The sequence below is a fragment of the Oncorhynchus gorbuscha genome, unplaced genomic scaffold, assembly GCF_021184085.1.
Source record: "Oncorhynchus gorbuscha isolate QuinsamMale2020 ecotype Even-year unplaced genomic scaffold, OgorEven_v1.0 Un_scaffold_1185, whole genome shotgun sequence".
NCBI classification, from domain to species: Eukaryota; Metazoa; Chordata; class Actinopteri; order Salmoniformes; family Salmonidae; genus Oncorhynchus; species Oncorhynchus gorbuscha.
The window spans coordinates 112,501-135,000 of NW_025746042.1; the positions used below are offsets into that span (position 1 = coordinate 112,501).

The 22,500-nt window shown below is 45.4% G+C and overlaps 1 protein-coding gene across 1 annotated transcript in view; it reads left to right on the plus strand.

Moving 5' to 3' along the window:
* The window catches only part of LOC124021727 (extracellular serine/threonine protein kinase FAM20C-like), an 89,014-nt gene that overhangs the window by 56,765 nt on the left and 9,749 nt on the right, over positions 1–22,500 (plus strand). The window contains 1 exon segment of the mRNA XM_046336848.1: positions 19,586–19,678. Within this exon segment, the coding sequence (XP_046192804.1) occupies positions 19,586–19,678 (93 nt within the window).

A 22,500-nucleotide genomic window follows, 5' to 3' on the forward strand; every position in this document is an offset into this window, starting at 1 on the left:
GAAACAACTGGCTGCTCTTCTCTAGGGAACATGAATTCCTGACTGTTCTCCCACTTCACATGACTCCTTTATATCTGCCCAGAGTGCCGGGCCAGACGCAACTTTATGAGAGGAAATAACTCTCCGACAGCATGTGGCATTCCTAACATACCCGGCTTGCATCACCGTTCTGTCACAGTGCTGTACTGTACCGATGTAGCTTCCTCATCAGGATAGCTGAAGGATCCAGTGTGGGTTGATAATGGGTACCGATGTAGCTACCTCATCAGGATAGCTGAAGGATCCAGTGTGGGTTGATAATGGGTACCGATGTAGCTACCTCATCAGGATAGCTGAAGGATCCAGTGTGGGTTGAAAATGGGTACCGATGTAGCTACCTCATCAGGATAGCTGAAGGAGTGTGGGTTGATAATGGGTACCGATGTAGCTACCTCATCAGGATAGCTGAAGGATCCAGTGTGGGTTGATAATGGGTACCGATGTAGCTACCTCATCAGGATAGCTGAAGGATCCAGTGTGGGTTGATAATGGGTACCGATGTAGCTACCTCATCAGCTACCTCATCAGGATAGCTGAAGGATCCAGTGTGGGTTGATAATGGGTACCGATGTAGCTACCTCATCAGGATAGCTGAAGGATCCAGTGTGGGTTGATAATGGGTACCGATGTAGCTACCTCATCAGGATAGCTGAAGGATCCAGTGTGGGTTGATAATGGGTACCGATGTAGCTACCTCATCAGGATAGCTGAAGGATCCAGTGTGGGTTGATAATGGGTACCGATGTAGCTACCTCATCAGGATAGCTGAAGGATCCAGTGTGGGTTGATAATGGGTACCGATGTAGCTACCTCATCAGGATAGCTGAAGGATCCAGTGTGGGTTGATAATGGGTACCGATGTAGCTACCTCATCAGGATAGCTGAAGGATCCAGTGTGGGTTGATAATGGGTACCGATGTAGCTACCTCATCAGGATAGCTGAAGGATCCAGTGTGGGTTGATAATGGGTACCGATGTAGCTACCTCATCAGGATAGCTGAAGGATCCAGTGTGGGTTGTGTGGGTTGATAATGGGTTGATAATGGGTACCGATGTAGCTACCTCATCAGGATAGCTGAAGGATCCAGTGTGGGTTGATAATGGGTACCGATGTAGCTACCTCATCAGGATAGCTGAAGGATCCAGTGTGGGTTGATAATGGGTACCGATGTAGCTACCTCATCAGGATAGCTGAAGGATCCAGTGTGGGTTGATAATGGGTTGAAACAACAAGGGATTAACCTGAACTTGTCTAAAAAGAAAAGCCAGTTTTCGTTGCAAAAAGTGTTCAGTTGAAAATACTTTTGCTTCGGTTTTCTGCAGTGTGCATGAATTAATACACCCCATATCTTTGGGGGTATTTTAGGCTAAACTATAAGCTGTAGCTGCTAGAGGAACTGTGATTGCATGTTTGTATTCCCTTCACATGACCAAATCTATGGGAGTATTCATTGTTCGATATAGTCCCCCGGACTTTTGTATTTTGATATTTACCCGTCACATTGACATCAGAATGTCCTCCTCTGCCATGTTTGTTTTGTTTACTCTGGAACTCAGAATCAGCCACAAAGTCTATCATTCATTTATTTTCATCCCTAATAGTCTAAGAAAGGATCACCTCCTTTCAGAGTTCATTCCATTGCTGCCACATTGAAAACCGATCATCCCCTGTAGGTAAGCCTAACAGAACATACAGTATCCCAGTATTAGAAGAGAGAGAGAGAGCACTTCTCAGTCCTCTATGTTCTTGTTTCCTGGTGTTGTTTTCCGTTGGCTGTGACATCGTAACCTAGCTACAGTAGCTGAGCATCCAGCTATGGATGGAGGTTGGAGCAGTTAGAGGAGAGACAGGAGACACCATGAGGCTAGCCTGGTTCCACATCTGTGCTGTCTTGCCAACTTCTATGGTCATTGCCTATTTCCAATGGGCCCTGGTCAAAAGTAGCACCCTATATAGTGAATAGGCTGCCAATTGGGACACACCCCTAGAATCAACCTAATGTGACCTATTCTTGTTTGCGTGAACCTTGAACTGTAATTCGTAAAGTCGCTGTGTTTTTGTGTTGCTGACTACGCCACCATTATTTATAACATAGTAAACTGCAGATTTGGAGATTAGCAGAGCTGGTGATGAGAATTCATCTCTGTGTCATTGCTTATTCAGCTATACCGCCTCATCTCTCCTCTTCTCCACCCTTCCTCCCTTCCTTCTCATGACGACCCACCACATGCTCTTGATGAGCAAAATAATGGCCACACATTTCCCAACTAATGCCCTCCAAGAAATCTGGTCTAAAATGGTGGATTATGAATGATGTAAAGACTGATGGTGGACATATACATGGAACATGGTTTCCTCAGAAACAGAGAGAGGGAGAGGGGGGAGAGAGAGGGGGAGGGAGGGGGAGACAGAGAGAGAGAGGGGGCTGGAGGAGGGGGAGAGGGGAGGAGAGAGAGAGAGAGAGAGAGAGAGAGAGAGAGAGAGAGAGAGAGAGAGAGAGAGAGAGAGAGAGAGAGAGAGAGGGCGAGAGGGATGCTGAGCAGTGTTCGTTCTGTGGTATTGTTTTTACCCTGTAGACACCCTGACTGACACAAAAAAGCCATAGGAAGATAGGAAGCCACTGAGCCAATAGCCTTCACAGGACTTGAGCCAATAGCCTTCACAGGACCTGAGCCAATAGCCTTCACAGGACCTGAGGCTAATACTGGATATGTGGCCAACAGTTCAATTCACCCCATAACTTTGTCCCACCAGGAAATATTGTATAAAATCAACAAATATATATAAAAAATATATATTTAAAAAGAAAAAAAGAACTAAAGAAAATAATCACACAAAAAATAATATATATGTATATATATATTTTTTTACATCTTATTTTATTTGTCACATACACATAGTTAGCAGATGTTAATGCGAGTGTAGTGAAATGCTTGTGCTTCTATATCCGACAATGTAGTAGTAACCAACGAGTAATCTAACCTAATATATATATATACAGGGTGTATCCCAAATGGCACCCTATTCCCTGTGTAGTGCACTACTGTGGTCAAAAGTAGTGCACTAAGTAGGGAATACAAAGTAGTGCACTAAGTAGGGAATACAAAGTAGTGCACTAAATAGGAAATAGATTGCCATTTGGCACGTACATTTGTCTGCACAGTCTGGCACATCCCCAGCTGATATATTCAACATGAAGACATTTTAATAACCTCTACTGCAGTGGACTCACATAGTGTTTCTTGGTAGTCTTAAACAAAAGTATAGACCTCATACACATGGATATGGACCTTAAAAAAGAAAAAACCTGTACCATGTCAGATATAGAGTTGAAATGTAATACATTTTGAGTTTGCATCACAGTATTACACTTTATAAACATCACAGAAGACTGAAATATAACAAAAAGGTTTTTTAACAAAACACCAGAAATGTAAAAAATAAAATAATGAAATGATGAAGAATATGAATAGCATTCCACCCATGAGGCCACTGGGCCATTTGACTGCAGGAAGGAGCTACACCTGTTCTAAAATGCACATCTTTTAGTAAAGAGCACATCAGTAATCAGATCAGATGATGGGATAGTTGTTGTTAGCGCTGTAGCTGCAGGAGAAAAAAGACTAGTGCTCACAAAGCTGTGTTTTAGTAGCCTACATTCATCTATTACATGGCCTTGTGGAAAATAGAGGTGAAATATTTCAATCATTGTGGGATATTATTTAAAGCAAGGCAGTCAAATGTTCAAGTCATTATAAAACCAAACATATTTTACCTACACAATATAGTAGCCTAGCTAGGGTTGCAAAGCTACCGGTAGTTTACCAAAGTTACTGGAATCTTCAGTAAATTTGATCATTAACAGAAAATCTATAGCAATCTATCGTAACTTTGGTATTTAAAAAAACGTTTTCATACATGCTATTATTTTTGTTATATCTGTGTCCATATTGCCCATGAGTGTCTAGTAGATAGAACATATGGTTCAAGAGAAAATAGCCAAGTTAATGGATAAAGTAACTAATCAACAATTACATTATTTTCAATTAACTCTGCAACTTGTCCAACTATTTCATTTTTTCACAACTGCCAACAGTTTGACGCCTAACATTGACAACAAATACATATTAACATAGTAAAATAAATTAAAGTGGGCAAAGAAATAGAGGATAGGGATATTTGATGCTGAAACCTTCATATTAAACATCATATTAAACACCAATGGTATTCATCAAGTTCATGGTTTATATTTAGGATCATGTTTTACAGCTTTGTCATTAAATGTTTTAAAATCATCTTATTGAATTCATATATTTTACATGTGGTGAGGCCAGAGAGGGCCAGCGATAACTACAGACACATGTGGTGAGGCCAGAGAGGGCCAGCGATAACTACAGACACATGTGGTGAGGCCAGAGAGGGCCAGCGATAACTACAGACACATGTGGTGAGATAACTACAGACCATGTGGTGAGGCCAGAGGGCCAGCGATAACTACAGACACATGTGGTGAGGCCAGAGAGGGCCAGCGATAACTACAGACACATGTGGTGAGGCCAGAGAGGGCCAGCGATAACTACAGACACATGTGGTGAGACCAGAGAGGGCCAGCGATAACTACAGACACATGTGGTGAGGGCCAGAGAGGGCCAGCGATAACTACAGACACATGTGGTGAGGCCAGAGAGGGCCAGCGATAACTACAGACACATGTGGTGAGGCCAGAGAGGGCCAGCGATAACTACAGACACATGTGGTGAGGCCAGAGAGGGCCAGCGATAACTACAGACACATGTGGTGAGCCAGAGAGGGCCAGCGATAACTACAGACACATGTGGTGAGGCCAGAGAGGGCCAGCGATAACTACAGACACATGTGGTGAGGCCAGAGAGGGCCAGCGATAACTACAGACACATGTGGTGAGGCCAGAGAGGGCCAGCGATAACTACAGACACATGTGGTGAGGCCAGAGAGGGCCAGCGATAACTACAGACACATGTGGTGAGGCCAGAGAGGGCCAGCGATAACTACAGAACATGTGGTGAGGCCAGAGAGGGCCAGCGATAACTACAGACACATGTGGTGAGGCCAGAGAGGGCCAGCGATAACTACAGACACATGTGGTGAGGCCAGAGAGGGCCAGAGGCCACAGCGATAACTACAGACACATGGTGAGGCCAGAGAGGGCCAGCGATAACTACAGACACATGTGGTGAGGCCAGAGAGGGCCAGCGATAACTACAGACACATGTGGTGAGGCCAGAGAGGGCCAGCGATAACTACAGACACATGTGGTGAGGCCAGAGAGGGCCAGCGATAACTACAGACACATGTGGTGAGGCCAGAGAGGGCCAGCGATAACTACAGACACATGTGGTGAGGCCAGAGAGGGAGGATAACTACAGACACATGTGGTGAGGCCAGAGAGGGCCAGCGATAACTACAGACACATGTGGTGAGGCCAGAGAGGGCCAGCGATAACTACAGACACATGTGGTGAGGCCAGAGAGGGCCAGCGATAACTACAGACACATGTGGTGAGGCCAGAGAGGGCCAGCGATAACTACAGACACATGTGGTGAGGCCAGAGAGGGCCAGCGATAACTACAGACACATGTGGTGAGGCCAGAGAGGGCCAGATAACTACAGACACATGTGGTGAGGCCAGAGAGGGCCAGCGATAACTACAGACACATGTGGTGAGGCCAGAGAGGATAACCAGACACATGGTGAGGCCAGACACATGTGGTGAGGCCAGAGAGGGCCAGCGATAACTACAGACACATGTGGTGAGGCCAGAGAGGGCCAGCGATAACTACAGACACATGTGGTGAGGCCAGAGAGGGCCAGCGATAACTACAGACACATGTGGTGAGGCCAGAGAGGGCCAGCGATAATAACTACAGACACATGTGGTGAGGCCAGAGAGGGCCAGCGATAACTACAGACACATGTGGTGAGGCCAGAGAGGGCCAGCGATAACTACAGACACATGTGGTGAGGCCAGAGAGGGCCAGCGATAACTACAGACACATGTGGTGAGGCCAGAGAGGGCCAGCGATAACTACAGACACATGTGGTGAGGCCAGAGGAGAGGGCCAGCGATAACTACAGACACATGTGGTGAGGCCAGAGAGGGCCAGATAACTACAGACACATGTGGTGAGGCATGTGGTGAGGCCAGAGAGGGCCAGCGATAACTACAGACACATGTGGTGAGGCCAGAGAGGGCCAGCGATAACTACAGACACATGTGGTGAGGCCAGAGAGGGCCAGCGATAACTACAGACACATGTGGTGAGGCCAGAGAGAGGCCAGCGATAACTACAGACACATGTGGTGAGGCCAGAGAGGGCCAGCGATAACTACAGACACATGTGGTGAGGACACCACAGACACATGTGGTGAGGCCAGAGAGGGCCAGCGATAACTACAGACACATGTGGTGAGGCCAGAGAGGGCCAGCGATAACTACAGACACATGTGGTGAGGCCAGAGAGGGCCAGCGATAACTACAGACACATGTGGTGAGGCCAGAGAGGGCCAGCGATAACTACAGACACATGTGGTGAGGCCAGAGAGGGCCAGCGATAACTACAGACACATGTGGTGAGGCCAGACTACAGACACATGTGGTGGATAACTACAGACACATGTGGTGAGGCCAGAGAGGGCCAGGCCAGATAACTACAGACACATGTGGTGAGGCCAGAGAGGGCCAGCGATAACTACAGACACATGTGGTGAGGCCAGAGAGGGCCAGCGATAACTACAGACACATGTGGTGAGGCCAGAGAGGGCCAGCGATAACTACAGACACATGTGGTGAGGCCAGAGAGGGCCAGCGATAACTACAGACACATGTGGTGAGGCCAGAGAGGGCCAGCGATAACTACAGACACATGTGGTGAGGCCAGAGAGGGCCAGCGATAACTACAGACACATGTGGTGAGGCCAGATAACTACAGACACATGTGGTGAGGCCAGAGAGCGATAACTACAGACACATGTGGTGAGGCCAGAGAGGGCCAGCGATAACTACAGACACAGCGATAACTACAGACACATGTGGTGAGGAGAGGGCCAGCGATAACTACAGACACATGTGGTGAGGCCAGAGAGGGCCAGCGATAACTACAGACACATGTGGTGAGGCCAGAGAGGGCCAGCGATAACTACAGACACATGTGGTGGTGAGGCCAGATAACTACAGACACATGTGGTGAGGCCAGAGGGAGGGCCAGCGAGCGATACGATAACTACAGACACATGTGGTGAGGCCAGAGAGGGCCAGCGATAACTACAGACACATGTGGTGAGGCCAGAGAGGGCCAGCGATAACTACAGACACATGTGGTGAGGCCAGAGAGGGCCAGATAACTACAGACACATGTGGTAACTACAGACACATGTGGTGAGGCCAGAGAGGGCCAGCGATAACTACAGACACATGTGGTGAGGCCAGAGAGGGCCAGCGATAACTACAGACACATGTGGTGAGGCCAGAGAGGGCCAGCGATAACTACAGACACATGTGGTGAGGCCAGAGAGGCCAGGAGGGCCAGCGATAACTACAGACACATGTGGTGAGGCCGATAACTACAGACACATGTGGTGAGGCCAGAGAGGGCCAGCGATAACTACAGACACATGTGGTGAGGCCAGAGAGGGCCAGCGATAACTACAGACACATGTGGTGAGGCCAGAGAGGGCCAGCGATAACTACAGACACATGTGGTGAGGCCAGAGAGGGCCAGCGATAACTACAGACACTGAGGCCAGACACACTACAGACACATGTGGTGAGGCCAGAGAGGGCCAGCGATAACTACAGACACATGTGGTGAGGCCAGAGAGGGCCAGCGATAACTACAGACACATGTGGTGAGGCCAGAGAGGGCCAGCGATAACTACAGACATGTGGTGAGGCCAGAGAGGGCCAGCGATAACTACAGACACATGTGGTGAGGCCAGAGAGGGCCAGCGATAACTACAGACACATGTGGTGAGGCCAGAGAGGGCCAGCGATAACTACAGACACATGGTGAGGCCAGAGAGGGCCAGCGTGAGGCCAGAGAGGGCCAGCGATAACTACAGACACATGTGGTGAGGCCAGAGAGGGCCAGCGATAACTACAGACACATGTGGTGAGGCCAGAGAGGGCCAGCGATAACTACAGACACATGTGGTAACTACAGACACATGTGGTGAGGCCAGAGAGGGCCAGCGATAACTACAGACACATGTGGTGAGGCCAGAGAGGGCCAGCGATAACTACAGACACATGTGGTGAGGCCAGAGAGGGCCAGCGATAACTACAGACACATGTGCCAGAGAGGGCCAGCGATAACTACAGACACATGTGGTGAGGCCAGAGAGGGCCAGCGATAACTACAGACACATGTGGTGAGGCCAGAGAGGGCCAGCGATAACTACAGACACATGTGGTGAGGCCAGACACACTACAGACACATGTGGTGAGGCCAGAGAGGGCCAGCGATAACTACAGACACATGTGGTGAGGCCAGAGAGGGCCAGCGATAACTACAGACACATGTGGTGAGGCCAGAGAGGACCAGCGATAACTACAGACACATGTGGTGAGGCCAGAGAGGGCCAGCGATAACTACAGACACATGTGATACCAAAAATAGTAATATGTCTTGTAATAGATTACATAAAATCATTGTAAGATATCAAAATTCAGGTTGTTTACTGGTAAACTTCAAACGTTTCCAGTTATATACCCACCCTATGCCACCCTAAGCCTAGCAAGCAGTGACAACAGCATACAGCAGGCCTAGCTACAGGAAGTCATGGACATAAATGGATTCATGGAAATATAAATAATATGCAGTATGTTACTGACATACTCCAACTGAACTTGTGATTCCAGGGAGCCCTCTAAGACGATTGTGGAAGGATCCCAAAAGCCCAGTATAATTCTGCAGTTTTACGGCAGGTCTTCACAGCGATCCCAGCTTTTTTGTTCTGAGCCATCATTGGCTGAGCACCACTCTGTCTGTGGAGAGTTCAACTCTGGAGATCTCAGATGAATATGCTCCGACTGCCAGTCAATTAAGGATAAAGAAAAACAGAGATGGTGGTAAAACAGCCGTGGGCCTGTGGAACAAACCAGAGAATATACTGTAGCCATAGTAACAACGCTTTCATAGATGTTGATTCACACTTTGTGGGTCAATGTACTGCTGTTTGTCACAAATGTATGAAGATATACTAAACATTAAACACATACAGTAAAACAGGATTGGAATAGATGACTGAACCCCTTTCAACAACAAGTTGTGTCTGTGGATGCTCAAAGACCTATCAATAGTGACATTGGGTTTAGAGTGTGTATTGTGGTAACTACACTGTAGTAGTACAGTGATATTCCTGTCTAGGAAGTAGACCATGATCCTTTGTGGTGTTGTGTTATTATGTGTTAACCTTATGTTGATTTGTGCCCTACACCAGCATAGTGTAAAAGGCCAAGCCCTGGGTGGTTACCCAGACGTAGAGGACCCATATTTCAGGCCCTGATCCCCCTCTCACACAGGACCACCCACAGGGTGGCTGGAGCACTGGGACACACAGGCAGCACACACACATACAGTACATAGAGACATACAGGGACTTGTAAAAGTATGAACACACACATCAATTTATACAGTATGAGAGAGAGAGAGAGAGAGAGAGAGAGAGAGAGAGAGAGAGAGAGAGAGAGAGAGAGAGAGAGAGAGAGAGAGAGAGAGAGAGAGAGAGAGAGAGAGAGAGAGAGAGAGAGAGAGAGAGAGAGAGAGAGAGAGAGAGAGAGAGAGAGAGAGAGAGAGAGAGAGAGAGTTCTCTCCCTGGTCTGAAATGTACATTGACAGAAACTCGGTCTGAGTGCAAGACAGCCTGCATGGTGCATGGTGTACACTTTCATCCACAGCATAGGAGAGGAGAGAGGAGATCCCAGGAGAGGAAGGAATATGATGATGAGAGAGGGGGAGGAGAGAGGAGATCCCAGGAGAGGAAGGAATATGATGATGAGAGAGGATGTGAGAAGAGAGGGAGAGAGTAGAGGAGGAGATGATGGGAGGAGAGAGGATAAGAGAGGGGAGGAGTTGGGAGTGGAGGATGGGAGACGTAGATGAGAGGAGACGGGAGGATAGAAGAGATGAGATGAAGAGGATATAGGAGTCTGTAGGAGCGGACAGGAGTGGAGGGAAGTGTAGAATAGAGAGAAGAGGAGGAGAGGATGGTGCTGCAGAGAAATGATTCTCCGTAATCCTCATCAGGAACCACCAGGAGCAGGTCTAATTAAAAAACACAATGACCCCTAATTCTCCAAACCCTGGAATATATGAATATTCTATCTATTATTATTATCCCAGTCACTACTGTTTCCATTCAACGTATGTTATTCAGATGTATACAGAACGAATGTTTGTGCTATAATGATGACTTTTAAAGAATAAGTGATTCATGTCTGTGGTTGTTATGGGCATAATTAACTTTCAGATACCTGGGTTTTGCTTAGTTCTGTCGTGTCCAATATGATGTGGCATATAACTACAATGGTTAAATGTCATTCTTTTCTATTCTGATAAGAATGTAAGGCAAGTGAATAGCGCTTCTAATAGCGCTATATATTTTTGGCAGAGACAAAAACGTTGTAGATCAGAGAATATTTCTCCCTCCATACCTCATCCAGCACAGTCTTGCATTCATTTGAAACCTCATCAGCATCTAGCGACAGTGATAAACGAAGCACCTGCCTTCTGATCATCATTAGTATTTTCCTGTATGCGTATAGCCTGGTTAAAACGGACTCAAGCTGTGAAACAGTGGTAAGCGTGATTCAGTCTGTTTTATCCAGGCTAGTATGCATGTATATGCAACTTTATCAATATGTTATCTATTTCAGTACAGGATGTTGCATCTCAAGTAGGGAATATGTTTGTTTCCTTCTGGCTGTTTCTCACCCGTTTTGCCAAAAATATCAGAGGCCAGAACGAGTTGTGTAACATTGATTTGAAATTCAGTCTAGTGAGCTGCTTCAGCTCTGCCCTGTGTGTGTTCTGAGATTCCTGCTGATAGATACGCGAGGGACTACTGGTTATCTGTGGAAGAAGAGGAAAACACATCATCTCCCATCTCACCAGTGAAGGCATTCACCCAAAGCTTACATATACTCACCCACTGCACTTAATTCCAATTTACTATGCTCCTTCAGGTTTATTGAATCTGTACTCCCCTGTCAACCACATAGTGGCGGATCCTCCTCGAAAATTAGAAATGCGAAGGGAGGAAAAATATATATATTTTTGTGCAAAAATCTGTTTGAAAGCGACATAATCCTATAATTAATTTTTCAGTGAGTGAACAGATGACTACAGTCACATTGAAGTGTGTCTGGTTTGGTTATTATGAAATGAGAGAGAGAGAGAGAGAGAGAGAGAGAGAGAGAGAGAGAGAGAGAGAGAGAGAGAGAGAGAGAGAGAGAGAGAGAGAGAGAGAGAGAGAGAGAGAGAGAGAGAGAGAGAGAGAGAGACAGAGAGAGAGAGAGAGAGAGAGAGAGAGAGAGAGAGAGAGAGAGAGAGAGAGAGAGAGAGAGAGAGAGAGAGAGAGAGAGAGAGAGAGAGGTTGTGCTAAGTAGAGTTGGTGCCAAGTAAGAAAGTTTAAGTAGGTGGCACAATATCCAAATAGATTTGGAAAATCCAAGCAGGTTGGGACCCTCTTAGCAGTAGTGTAGAAGTAGATCATATTCTTACCACTGGCTACTGGAGCCTCTCACTGAGCTGAACTCCTAATGGAGCCTCTCACTGAGCTGAACTCCTACTGGAGCCTCTCACTGAGCTGAACTCCTACTGGAGCCTCTCACTGAGCTGAACTCCTACTGGAGCCTCTCACTGAGCTGAACTTCTACTGGAGCCTCTCACTGAGCTGAACTCCTACTGGAGCCTCTCACTGAGCTGAACTCCTACTGGAGCCTCTCACTGAGCTGAACTCCTACTGGAGCCTCTCACTGAGCTGAACTCCTACTGGAGCCTCTCACTGAGCTGAACTCCTACTGGAGCCTCTCACTGAGCTGAACTCCTACTGGAGCCTCTTACTGAGCTGAACTTCTACTGGAGCCTCTCACTGAGCTGAACTCCTACTGGAGCCTCTCACTGAGCTGAACTCCTAATGGAGCCTCTCACTGAGCTGAACTCCTACTGGAGCCTCTCACTGAGCTGAACTCCTACTGGAGCCTCTCACTGAGCTGAACTCCTACTAGGCACGGGCTGCTTCTCTCTTTCTCTCTCTATTCCTCTCAGTCTTTCTCTCCCCCCATTTCTCTTTGTCTCTCTCCCTCTCAATCTCCCTCTATCTCTCTCTGTTCCTGTCTCAGTGTGGGCATACAGGAAGCAATTACTTAGTGAACCTCATTGTTTGTCATTGTCTCCAGAGTGGCGCACTGGTCTAAGGCACTGCATCTCAGTGCCAGAGGTGTCACTACAGACACCCTGGTTTGATTCCAGGCAACAACAACTGCCCGAGGTACTCTAGGAATGCATAATCCCTCCATCAGTGCTCAGACTGTCCGCAATAGGCTGGACTGAAGGGTTGTAGGCCTGTTTTCCTCACCAGACAATAACGTCGCCTAAGGGCACAAACCCACCGTTGCTGGACCAGACAAGACATGCAAAAAGAGCTCTTCACTGACGAGTCACGGTTTTGTCTCACCGGGGTAGTTGGTAGGTTTCGCGTTTATCGTCGAAGGAATGAGCGTTACACAGAGGCCTGTACTCTGGAGCAGGATCGATTTGGAGGTGGAGGGTCCGTCATGGTCTGGGGTGGTGTGTCACAGCATCATCGGACTGAGCTTGTTGTCATTGGAGGCAATCTCAATGCTGTGCGTTACAGGGAAGACATCCTCCTCCCTCATGTGGTACCCTTCCTGCAGGCTCATCCTGACATGACCCTCCAGCATGAAAATGCCACCAGCCATACTGCTAGTTCTATGCGTGATTTCCTGCAAGACAGGAATGTCAGTGTTCTGCCATGACCAGCGAAGAGCCCAGATCTCTATCCCAATGAGCATGTTCCCCCCAGAAATGTACGGGAACTTGTAGGTGCCTTGGTGGAAGAGTGAGGTAACATCTCACTGCAAGAACTTGCAAATCTGGTGCAGTCCATGAGGAGGAGATGCACTGCCGTACTTAATGCAGCTGGTGGCCACACCAGATACTGTATGTTACTTTTGATTTTGACCCCCCCTTTATTCCATTTTTGTTAATCACATGACTGTGGAACTTGTTCAGTTTATGTCTCAGTTGTTGAATCGTGTTATGTTCATACAAATATTTATACATGTTAATTAAGTTTGCTGAAAATAAATGGAGTTGACAGTGAGGAAGTTTCTTTAATTGCTGAGTATGTATATATATTTTTATTTCACCTTTGTTTAACGAGGCAAGTCAGTTAAGAACAAACTCTTATTTACAATGACGGCCTCTCCCCCGCTCTTCACCCTCCCTTCCTTCCTCCCTCCCTCATATGATCCTATCACAGGCCCAGACAAAGATGCCTGTCAGATGGGGGTCTTACATTTGCTGTGGATTACATATAGATGATGGATCTCCCCCAGTGCTCCAGCCCTCCCTCCCTCCTTAACTCCTTCCCGCCCTCCTTCCCTCCCCTTACAGTAGCTGGCTGGAGGTGTAGCAGTAATGAAATGTCATTACAAGGTCACTCAGAGCCTTGTGGTACACTGCTGCAGTGGGGGGGCAGAGTGTGTTATCCTGCAGCCTTATCATTGTTTGCACCATGCACTAGCCAGCTGAGCTAACCATAGATTACTAACCTCTAGATCCAGTATGGAGGGGAACACACACAGGAACCTCAATGCACCTCACCATGGCTTTAGGGCTGTTCAGCAGGTGCAGTCCTATACTGTACATGTACACTTTACAGCTGGCAGAGACTGGCTGGAACACACTGGAAACCACTGACCTTATACTGACCAGTCTGTCTGTATGTATGTCACTCATCCCTCACGCCCAGTGGGCTCACATCGCCGCCAACGACAGAAGGGAAAAAAGGACATTTGTCGACTTGTGGGCCAACCAATCAGCTACACCCACTGGGATGAGGGCAAACCCCATAACAGAAAAAAATGGGGAGGAATGTGTATCCACGAACCAGCACAGTAACTGGTTCTATGACCAATGTCTCAAAAAACAAGTCATCATATGTGAGACCAAAAGACCTCAGCTCTGTTTGACAAGCCAGCCATGCTTCGCAAACATCAAGAGGGTTGTAATGGAGATGTTTGTGGGAAAATCTGTAAAGGATACTACGTGGATAATCAGCTGAATGTATCTGGTCTCATAACAAATTGAAGGCTGTTGGATGAAAATATCAGTTATTTTAGACCTTTTGTTTCTGTGATTCTCTGCCCATCATTCCTTAATAAAAGCTTTATTATAAGCCTCACAATTCATTTGTCTACATTTGTCATTGACTGAGTGCTGTTTGTCCCCTTTTTTTCTGCCATAAAATATTTCTGTTGAGCATGTGTAGGTGACAGCCTGCAGACGGCACATCAACAGCGTCTCACACACTTCTATTGGCGTTGCATAGGAAAAGACACTAGGACCATTGTATTCTATCAGAAGCGTTCATCCACTTGCCCACATATGAAAGCAGCATACCTTACCTCTTCCCCTGAATCAGAGTTCAGTCGTTCCCCTTTTACCTCTGCATTGTCAAAGTTGTCTACACACAGGTCCAATGGTGCTTGTCCAGCACTGTTGAACCTGCCGTCTGTGACTTACGTAATCCTATCTGTCTGCCTTGTTTTGTGCTGTTTTATAGGACAGAGGGTGAGAAAGAACAAATAACTAATCCCTCAGAGGTAAAATGAGGGATTCCAGAAATCCAACCGATAGCTCTGCTACTTCCTTATCAGCTTGATGAAGAGCTAGTTCTGTACAGGGTCAACAAACTGCTGGAAACAAATAGTGAAACCTCCCATTTTATTCACTTGATCTATTTCCTTTTTCGATTCATACATTGAGTATAAATGGAGTTACAAATATTTGACCACTACCGTGTCCATATAAGGAAGTACCTCAGTTGTCATTACTGTTTGACTCGTTCTATGGGGTCACACTGATGCTAAAGTGTTCTCTCTTTTTTACTGTGTGACATCTCTGCTGCCCTCTCCCTGTCACTAAGAGAGAGCGGGTGGGAGGGAGGGAGGGAAAGAGCATGAGAGAGGGAGAAAGAAAGGGAATGGGAGAAAGGGTGAGAACGAGGAAGGTAGAGATAAAGAGGGAGAGAGAGAGAGGGACAGGATATGAATGAATCAGCAAAGCCTGTGTCTTAGCTGGTAGTGCTAGCCCTCCATCTCTCTCTCTCTCTCTCTCTCTCTCTCTCTCTCTCTCTCTCTCTCTCTCTCTCTCTCTCTCTCTCTCTCTCTCTCTCTCTCTCTCTCTCTCTCTCTCTCTCTCTCTCTCTCTCTCTCTCTCTCTCTCTCTCTCTCCCTCCAGACAGATATATTAATAAAGTACACTGAGTACAGTATTGGCCTGGCTAGATCTGGTAAGCACAAGCAGGACCATGGAAACGTTTCAGTCATCACATCTCCTACACAAAGCAGGCTTTTCAGCCTCAATCCCCTGATACAACTGGTCCACAGATTGAGACTCAGAGAAGGATATGTGTTTTCTCAACTGCACTTGTTCTCAAGTGACTGTATGGCTGGTTGTTTGTGTCAGTTAAGTGCAATACTGTTTAAGTCTGTGTAAAATGTATATCAGTACATCTAAAGCGGTGAATATACAGTACAGAGTGTACAAAACATTACCAACACCTTCAAAATATTGAGTTGCACCCCACTCAGAACAGCCTCAATTCATCGGGGCATGAACCCCACAGGGTGTCGAAAGAATTCCACAGTTGTGTCAAGTTGTCTGGATGTCCTTTGGGTGGTGGACCATTCTTGATACACATGGGAAACTGTTGAGCGTGAAAACTCCTGCAGCGTTGCAGTTCTTGACACAAACCGGTGCGCCTGGCACCTACAACCATTCCCTGGTCATAGGCAATTACATGTTTTGTTTGGCCAATTCACCCTCTGAATGACACACATACACAATCCATGTCTCAATTGTCTCAAGGCTTAAAAATCCTTCTTTAACTTGTCTCCTCTTCATCTACACTGATTAAAGTGGATTTAACAAGTGACATCAATAAGGGATCATATCTTTCACCTGGATTCAACTGGTCAGTCTATGTCATGTTCCTAATGCTTTGTACACTCAGTGGAGATGTAAGTTAATATGATTTAATGGACAATGCATTTAGGAGGTCATACTTTTGAATTACTTTTCAAGTTGTGAAGTGAGAAGCTGGTTTATTTAGAAATAGAGGATCATGGGACAGTCCTCCAGTTGACATGCATCACAGTGTCCCTGAGGTGTACCTATAGCAGACAGTCATCAGCACATCCTGTCAGTGTGTGTGTGTGTGTGTGTGTGTGTGTGTGTGTGTGTGTGTGTGTGTGTGTGTGTGTGTGTGTGTGTGTGTGTGTGTGTGTGTGTGTGTGTGTGTGTGTGTGTGTGTGTGTGTGTGTGTGTGTGTGTGTGTGTGTGTGTGTGTGTGTGTGTGTGTGTGTGTGTGTGTGTGTGTGTGTGTGTGTGTGTGTGTGTGGGTGGAGAGGGTAGGTTCCCCACTGTAGTAGCTCCCAGTGTTGTTAGTGAAGATGACATTTTTTGAGAAAGGTATTTTTGTTCCTTGAGAATGTAGCCTGCTCTGAAAATACTCCGTCAGACTGGACCAAGACCTTTCTTCTACTGTTGAGACAAGCAGGACCTTTCTGTCAGTGCTATTCTGAAAACACATTCAGTCTGAAACACAACTCACATGGCCAGTTTGAAGTGTTCTAATCTAACTTCTGTTTGACAGCGTCTTACTGACTGTGGCAGTCAGGCACGTCTTGACTTCTGAATGAAAAAGCTCTTAGCATTTCCATTAAGGCTACAGAATGATACCGACAGAGCACTTCAAATCAGCATCCTTTTGTCTGCCTTTTTACTACCTCTCTGGTAATCTAGTGTTGATAAGGTGCTTGATATGGTGACTTAAAAAGCAGGCAGGTGTCTCACGGTGCATTATGGAGTACCACCGTTATGAGGTCACCTTTAGAATCCTGGACCTACACTTTCCTCAGGTGTAACACGGTGCATTATGGAGTACCACCGTTATGAGGTCACCTTTAGAATCCTGGACCTACCCTTTCCTCAGGTGTGTCACGGTGCATTATGGAGTACCACCGTTATGAGGTCACCTTTAGAATCCTGGACCTACACTTTCCTCAGGTGTAACACGGTGCATTATGGTGTACCACCGTTATGAGGTCACCTTTAGAATCCTGGACCTACACTTTCCTCAGGTGTAACACGGTGCATTATGGAGTACCACCGTTATGAGGTCATCTTTAGAATCCTGGACCTACCCTTTCCTCAGGTGTGTCACGGTGCATTATGGAGTACCACCGTTATGAGGTCACCTTTAGAATCCTGGACCTACCCTTTCCTCAGGTGTGCAGTGTTGCCTTTTATACTCTCCTGAATCAGTCTGCTACGTCTCGTTTATTCCCCCTCCCATCCGCAAATAAAAACTTTTCTTCCCTTTGGGTCAGGGAGAAATCGAATGGATTATTATAGTGGCTGTGAGATTTACGGTTAAAAGGTAGCTTGCCTGACATGGAAAGAAAAGGATGTAAGATCTTTTCCATCACGGACTTGGCAGTGCTGGGGTTGTCAGGCGAAGTGGATGTACCCCCACCCTGCTCTGAGGTGGAATGGCTGGAGGGAGACGAAACAGAGGAAGGGAATGAGGGAGGAAGGAAGAAGGAGAAGAAGAAATGACTGGGTAATGTGGAATATGGGTTTGTGCTAGCATAAATATGGTGGTAATGGGACAGGTTAAGGCCAGGTGTGACAGACAGACAGACAGACAGACAGACAGACAGACAGACAGACAGACAGACAGACAGACAGACAGACAGACAGACAGACAGACAGACAGACAGACAGACAGACAGACAGACAGACAGACAGACAGACAGACAGACAGACAGACAGACAGACAGACAGACAGACAGACAGACAGACAGACAGACAGACAGACAGACAGACAGTATCAGCAGCCCCAAGCAGCACCAGCAACAGCAGCTGACTCAGGTCAATGTCCATGCGTCCTGTCTGCCTGCCTGAGGGGCTGAAGGAGTTGCTACGGGATATGAACAGGAAACTCAAGCAGCCGTGTGGCTCACTGCTCTACTGCTGGGTCCCAAATGTCCCAAATGGCACCCTAGTCCCTTTATGGTGTGCTAGGGAAAAGAGGGACAATTCAGACATGCACATCTGGGCAGCCTGCTCCCAGACTGGAACTATGAATGTTAGTTATAGATATGCAGATAGATCTAAATGCAGTCACTTGCGGGAAATCTTGGTTACTCACATTCATAAATAATTTCAAATGATTTCACATTCCTTTGCACTTTAGGAAAACGTTCACTACATTGTCCTACTGTATCTTTTCAGTGCTGGAGAACTCTGGTGCTCGTGGCCTTGAATGTTCAATCAATCAATCAAATGTATTTTATAAAGCCCTTTTTACACCAGCACTTGTGCTTTACAGATACCCACTTTACAGATATCCACTTTACAGATACCCACTTTACAGATACCCACTTTACAGATACCCACATTACAGATACCCACTTTACAGATACCCACTTTACAGATACCCACTTTACAGATACCCACATTACAGATACCCACATTACAGATACCCACTTTATAGATACCCACATTACAGATACCCACATTACAGATACCCACTTTACAGATACCCACTTTACAGATACCCACATTACAGATACCCACTTTACAGATACCCACTTTACAGATATCCACTTTACAGATACCCACTTTACAGATACCCACATTACAGATACCCACTTTACAGATACCCACTTGTGCTTTACAGATACCCACTTTACAGATACCCACTTTACAGATACCCACTTGTGCTTTACTGATACCCACTTTATAGATACCCACTTGTGCTTTATAGATACCCACTTGTGCTTTACAGATACCCACTTGTGCTTTACAGATACCCACTTGTGCTTTACAGATACCCACTTGTGCTTTACAGGTACCCACTTGTGCTTTACAGGTACCCACTTTACAGATACCCCCTTGTGCTTTACAGATACCCAGCCTAAACCACAAAGAGCAACCAATGCAGATGCAGAAGCACAGTGGTTAGAAAAATCTCCCTAGAAGGCTGGAATCTAGGAAGAATCCTAGAGAGGAACCAGGCTCCGAGGGGCCAGTCCTCTTCTGGTTGTGCCCGGTAGAGGGTACATGTGGCCGTTAAGGCTACAGTAGATTCCCAGCAGGGTCAAATAAAGACAGACAGTTGTGCTTCATACTGAACAAGACTTTGTTAATGCTAACATTCCTCTAACGGTGCCTTGACCTTTGTGTCTTCCAGGCAGACCAGGGAACAGGAGACACCCCCGGACTTCTTCTACTTCTCTGATCTGGAGAGACACAACGCTGAGATCGCTGCCTTTCATCTGGACAGGTGTGTGTGTGTGTGTGTGTGTGTGTGTGTGTGTGTGTGTGTGTGTGTGTGTGTGTGTGTGTGTGTGTGTGTGTGTGTGTGTGTGTGTGTGTGTGTGTGTGTGTGTGTGTGTGTGTGTGTGTGTGTGTGTGTGTGTGTGTGTGTGTGTGTGGGTTTGTGCACGTGTACACCATGTGTGGAGTTGGAGACATTTCCGGCATGACCAACACACACATCAAATGTTTTTTTTGGGGGGGGGGGTAAATCAGCTATAATACTGCAGATAGATTGTGGATTCTGTCAATGTAATTATCTGCATAATTTCCAATATACATTTTAGATATATATATTGTTTTTAATGTAAAATACATTTGACATAAGTAATCTCTTGATTTATTTTTATCCCACCCTACCAACAACCCCTCCCATCTATCTTACATAACCACCCAGTCTTGACTTCTACTTAAGATGTTTCACATCTTTCACACAAGTTCTGAACCTTTCTATTGTCATAGTTTACACTGATTTTAAATGAAAGATGAAAATATTTACTAAAAGTACTATTATATTATTGATTGACTGACCATGGCTTTTCAATTCACCCAGCAGTGCTATTTGCAAAGATAGCTTTAAGTAAATGTGATTTTTCAGCCATTCCTGAACCTGCGACCAAAAACAAGCTACATGTTGACAGTACCAAAACAAGTGATCTAATGATACTTTCTCTTGGAATGGTTGAATCCCCCATATATATAACATTATATTGGTGGCAAGAATTTTGTAATTATAATTTAAATTTAAAAGCTCTATGTTTTGAATCCAGCGTTGTTTTGTGTAGCAGTTCATAAACCATGTGCCATGGAATCGGTTCATCAAAGATCTCTATTTTTCAGCTTGTAAGGCACAGCTGTCACTTTTTCGGTCCTTAAATGAAACTGGTTTACTTTTGTATTTTTTGACAAATGTTGTTCTTTAATAATAGGGATCGGCGTCCCATTAATGGGACAGTGGTGAATCATGCAGAGCCTTGTGTCACGATCGCAGATTTTAGAGAAACAACTAATGTCAGTACATAGAAGTGTCTTATATCGGCTGAAAGCTTCAATTCTTGTTAATATGACTGTACTGTCCAATTTACAGTACCTATTACAGTGAAAAAACACCATGCTATTGTTTGAGGAGAGCTCCTAACAACAAAACACTTTTTTCTTCCCATTAGGTTTGATAAATTCACCTCTGAAGGTGAAATGTGTATTTACATTCAGAAATCTTGCTCTTTCCCAAGTGTCGTTTTGTTTCCACTCATTCAATTTGCAAAGAAAGGAATCTGTGAAAATCTAACCCTAAACATTGTTTCAACCAGTCAAATCACGTTTGTATGTATTCCTCAGAGATCCTAGAATGTAATCAGACTTCAATATATCATTAGGGGTGTAATATATCCTATAGGACACCATATTTGGTCAGAGAGCTACGCCTTCATGACACGCCGATGACTGGGCCGGTCTTCACTTGATCAACTGGAACTTTGTCAAATAAGCACCTATCGGGGTCAAACAAAGCTAGCTAGATAGCCAATGAGCTGGGCTTTACGTCAGTTTACGGAGACCCCGTATCTGTTGCAAAGTGTCGTTGCTAATCTTTTCCTTTTGGACAACAATTATAAGAATATGGAGGTTATGATGTTATGTAAACTGGTTGTCTTGCAAATGTTGAACTTATAATATGGCTACTAATACTGGAAAAGCTAAATCAAAGTCCAAGTAGACAGAATTGACGATATTCTTGCAGAAAAATGTAATGTAAATGTGAATGTCTCCTTCATGATTTGCCCAAATGTACCTGGGTGACTTCACACTAAAAGTCATGTGGTTTGCTCATACTTCAAGGTATCCATCTGAAACTTTGCACATACACTGCTGCCATCTTGTGGACACCATCAGAATTACAACCAGAGTGATGGCTAGATTTGGGACCTTTCTGTTGCATTTCAAAGATGGTGGTAGAAAAAAAACGGTTGGTTTTCTCTTTGTATTTTCTTCTACCAGATCTATTGTGTTATATTCTCCTACATTCAATTCTTATTCCCAAAAACTGTGTTTCCTTTCAAATGGTATCAAGACTATGCATATCCTTGCATCAGGTCCTGAGCAGTTAGATTTGGGTATGTCATTTCAGGCGAATATTGAAAAAAAGGGGGCTATCCCTATAATGCTTACCTCAATTGTTTATACACAGCAGGCATCACACAAGCTTAGCAAGTGTTCTGTGACCGTGTTTTTTCACGCTCTCTGCCATCCAATACAAACACACACATGTATAGACTTTTACACAACTCAAACAAATGTCTATGTGGAATCAAAACAGAGACAGAAATGTCTCTGGTATTATAAGGAAATTAGAGTTTTCTTCTAACAAGTCTGTCCGTTTTAAGCTGTGATAACTGTAGTAGTAAGTTATCAGTTCTTCCATTCATCATTATATTACGGTATACATAATGGTCTGATCCAATACATAATGGTATGGTCCAATACATAATGGTCTGGTCCAATACATAATGGTATGGTCCAATACATAATGGTATGGTCCAATACATAATGGTCTGGTCCAATACGTAATGGTCTGGTCCAATACATCATGGTCTGGTCCAATACATCATGGTCTGGTCCAATATATAATGGTCTGATCCAATATATAATGGTCTGGTCCAGAGTTTGGGTTAGAGTTAGATTCTTGCATTAGATAACACTTACTGATGAATGGAATAATGTCAGAATCTGTTCTAACCACCACTATGAGTCTACATTTTCACAGTATCTGTTCAGTATGTCATCCTTATCAGA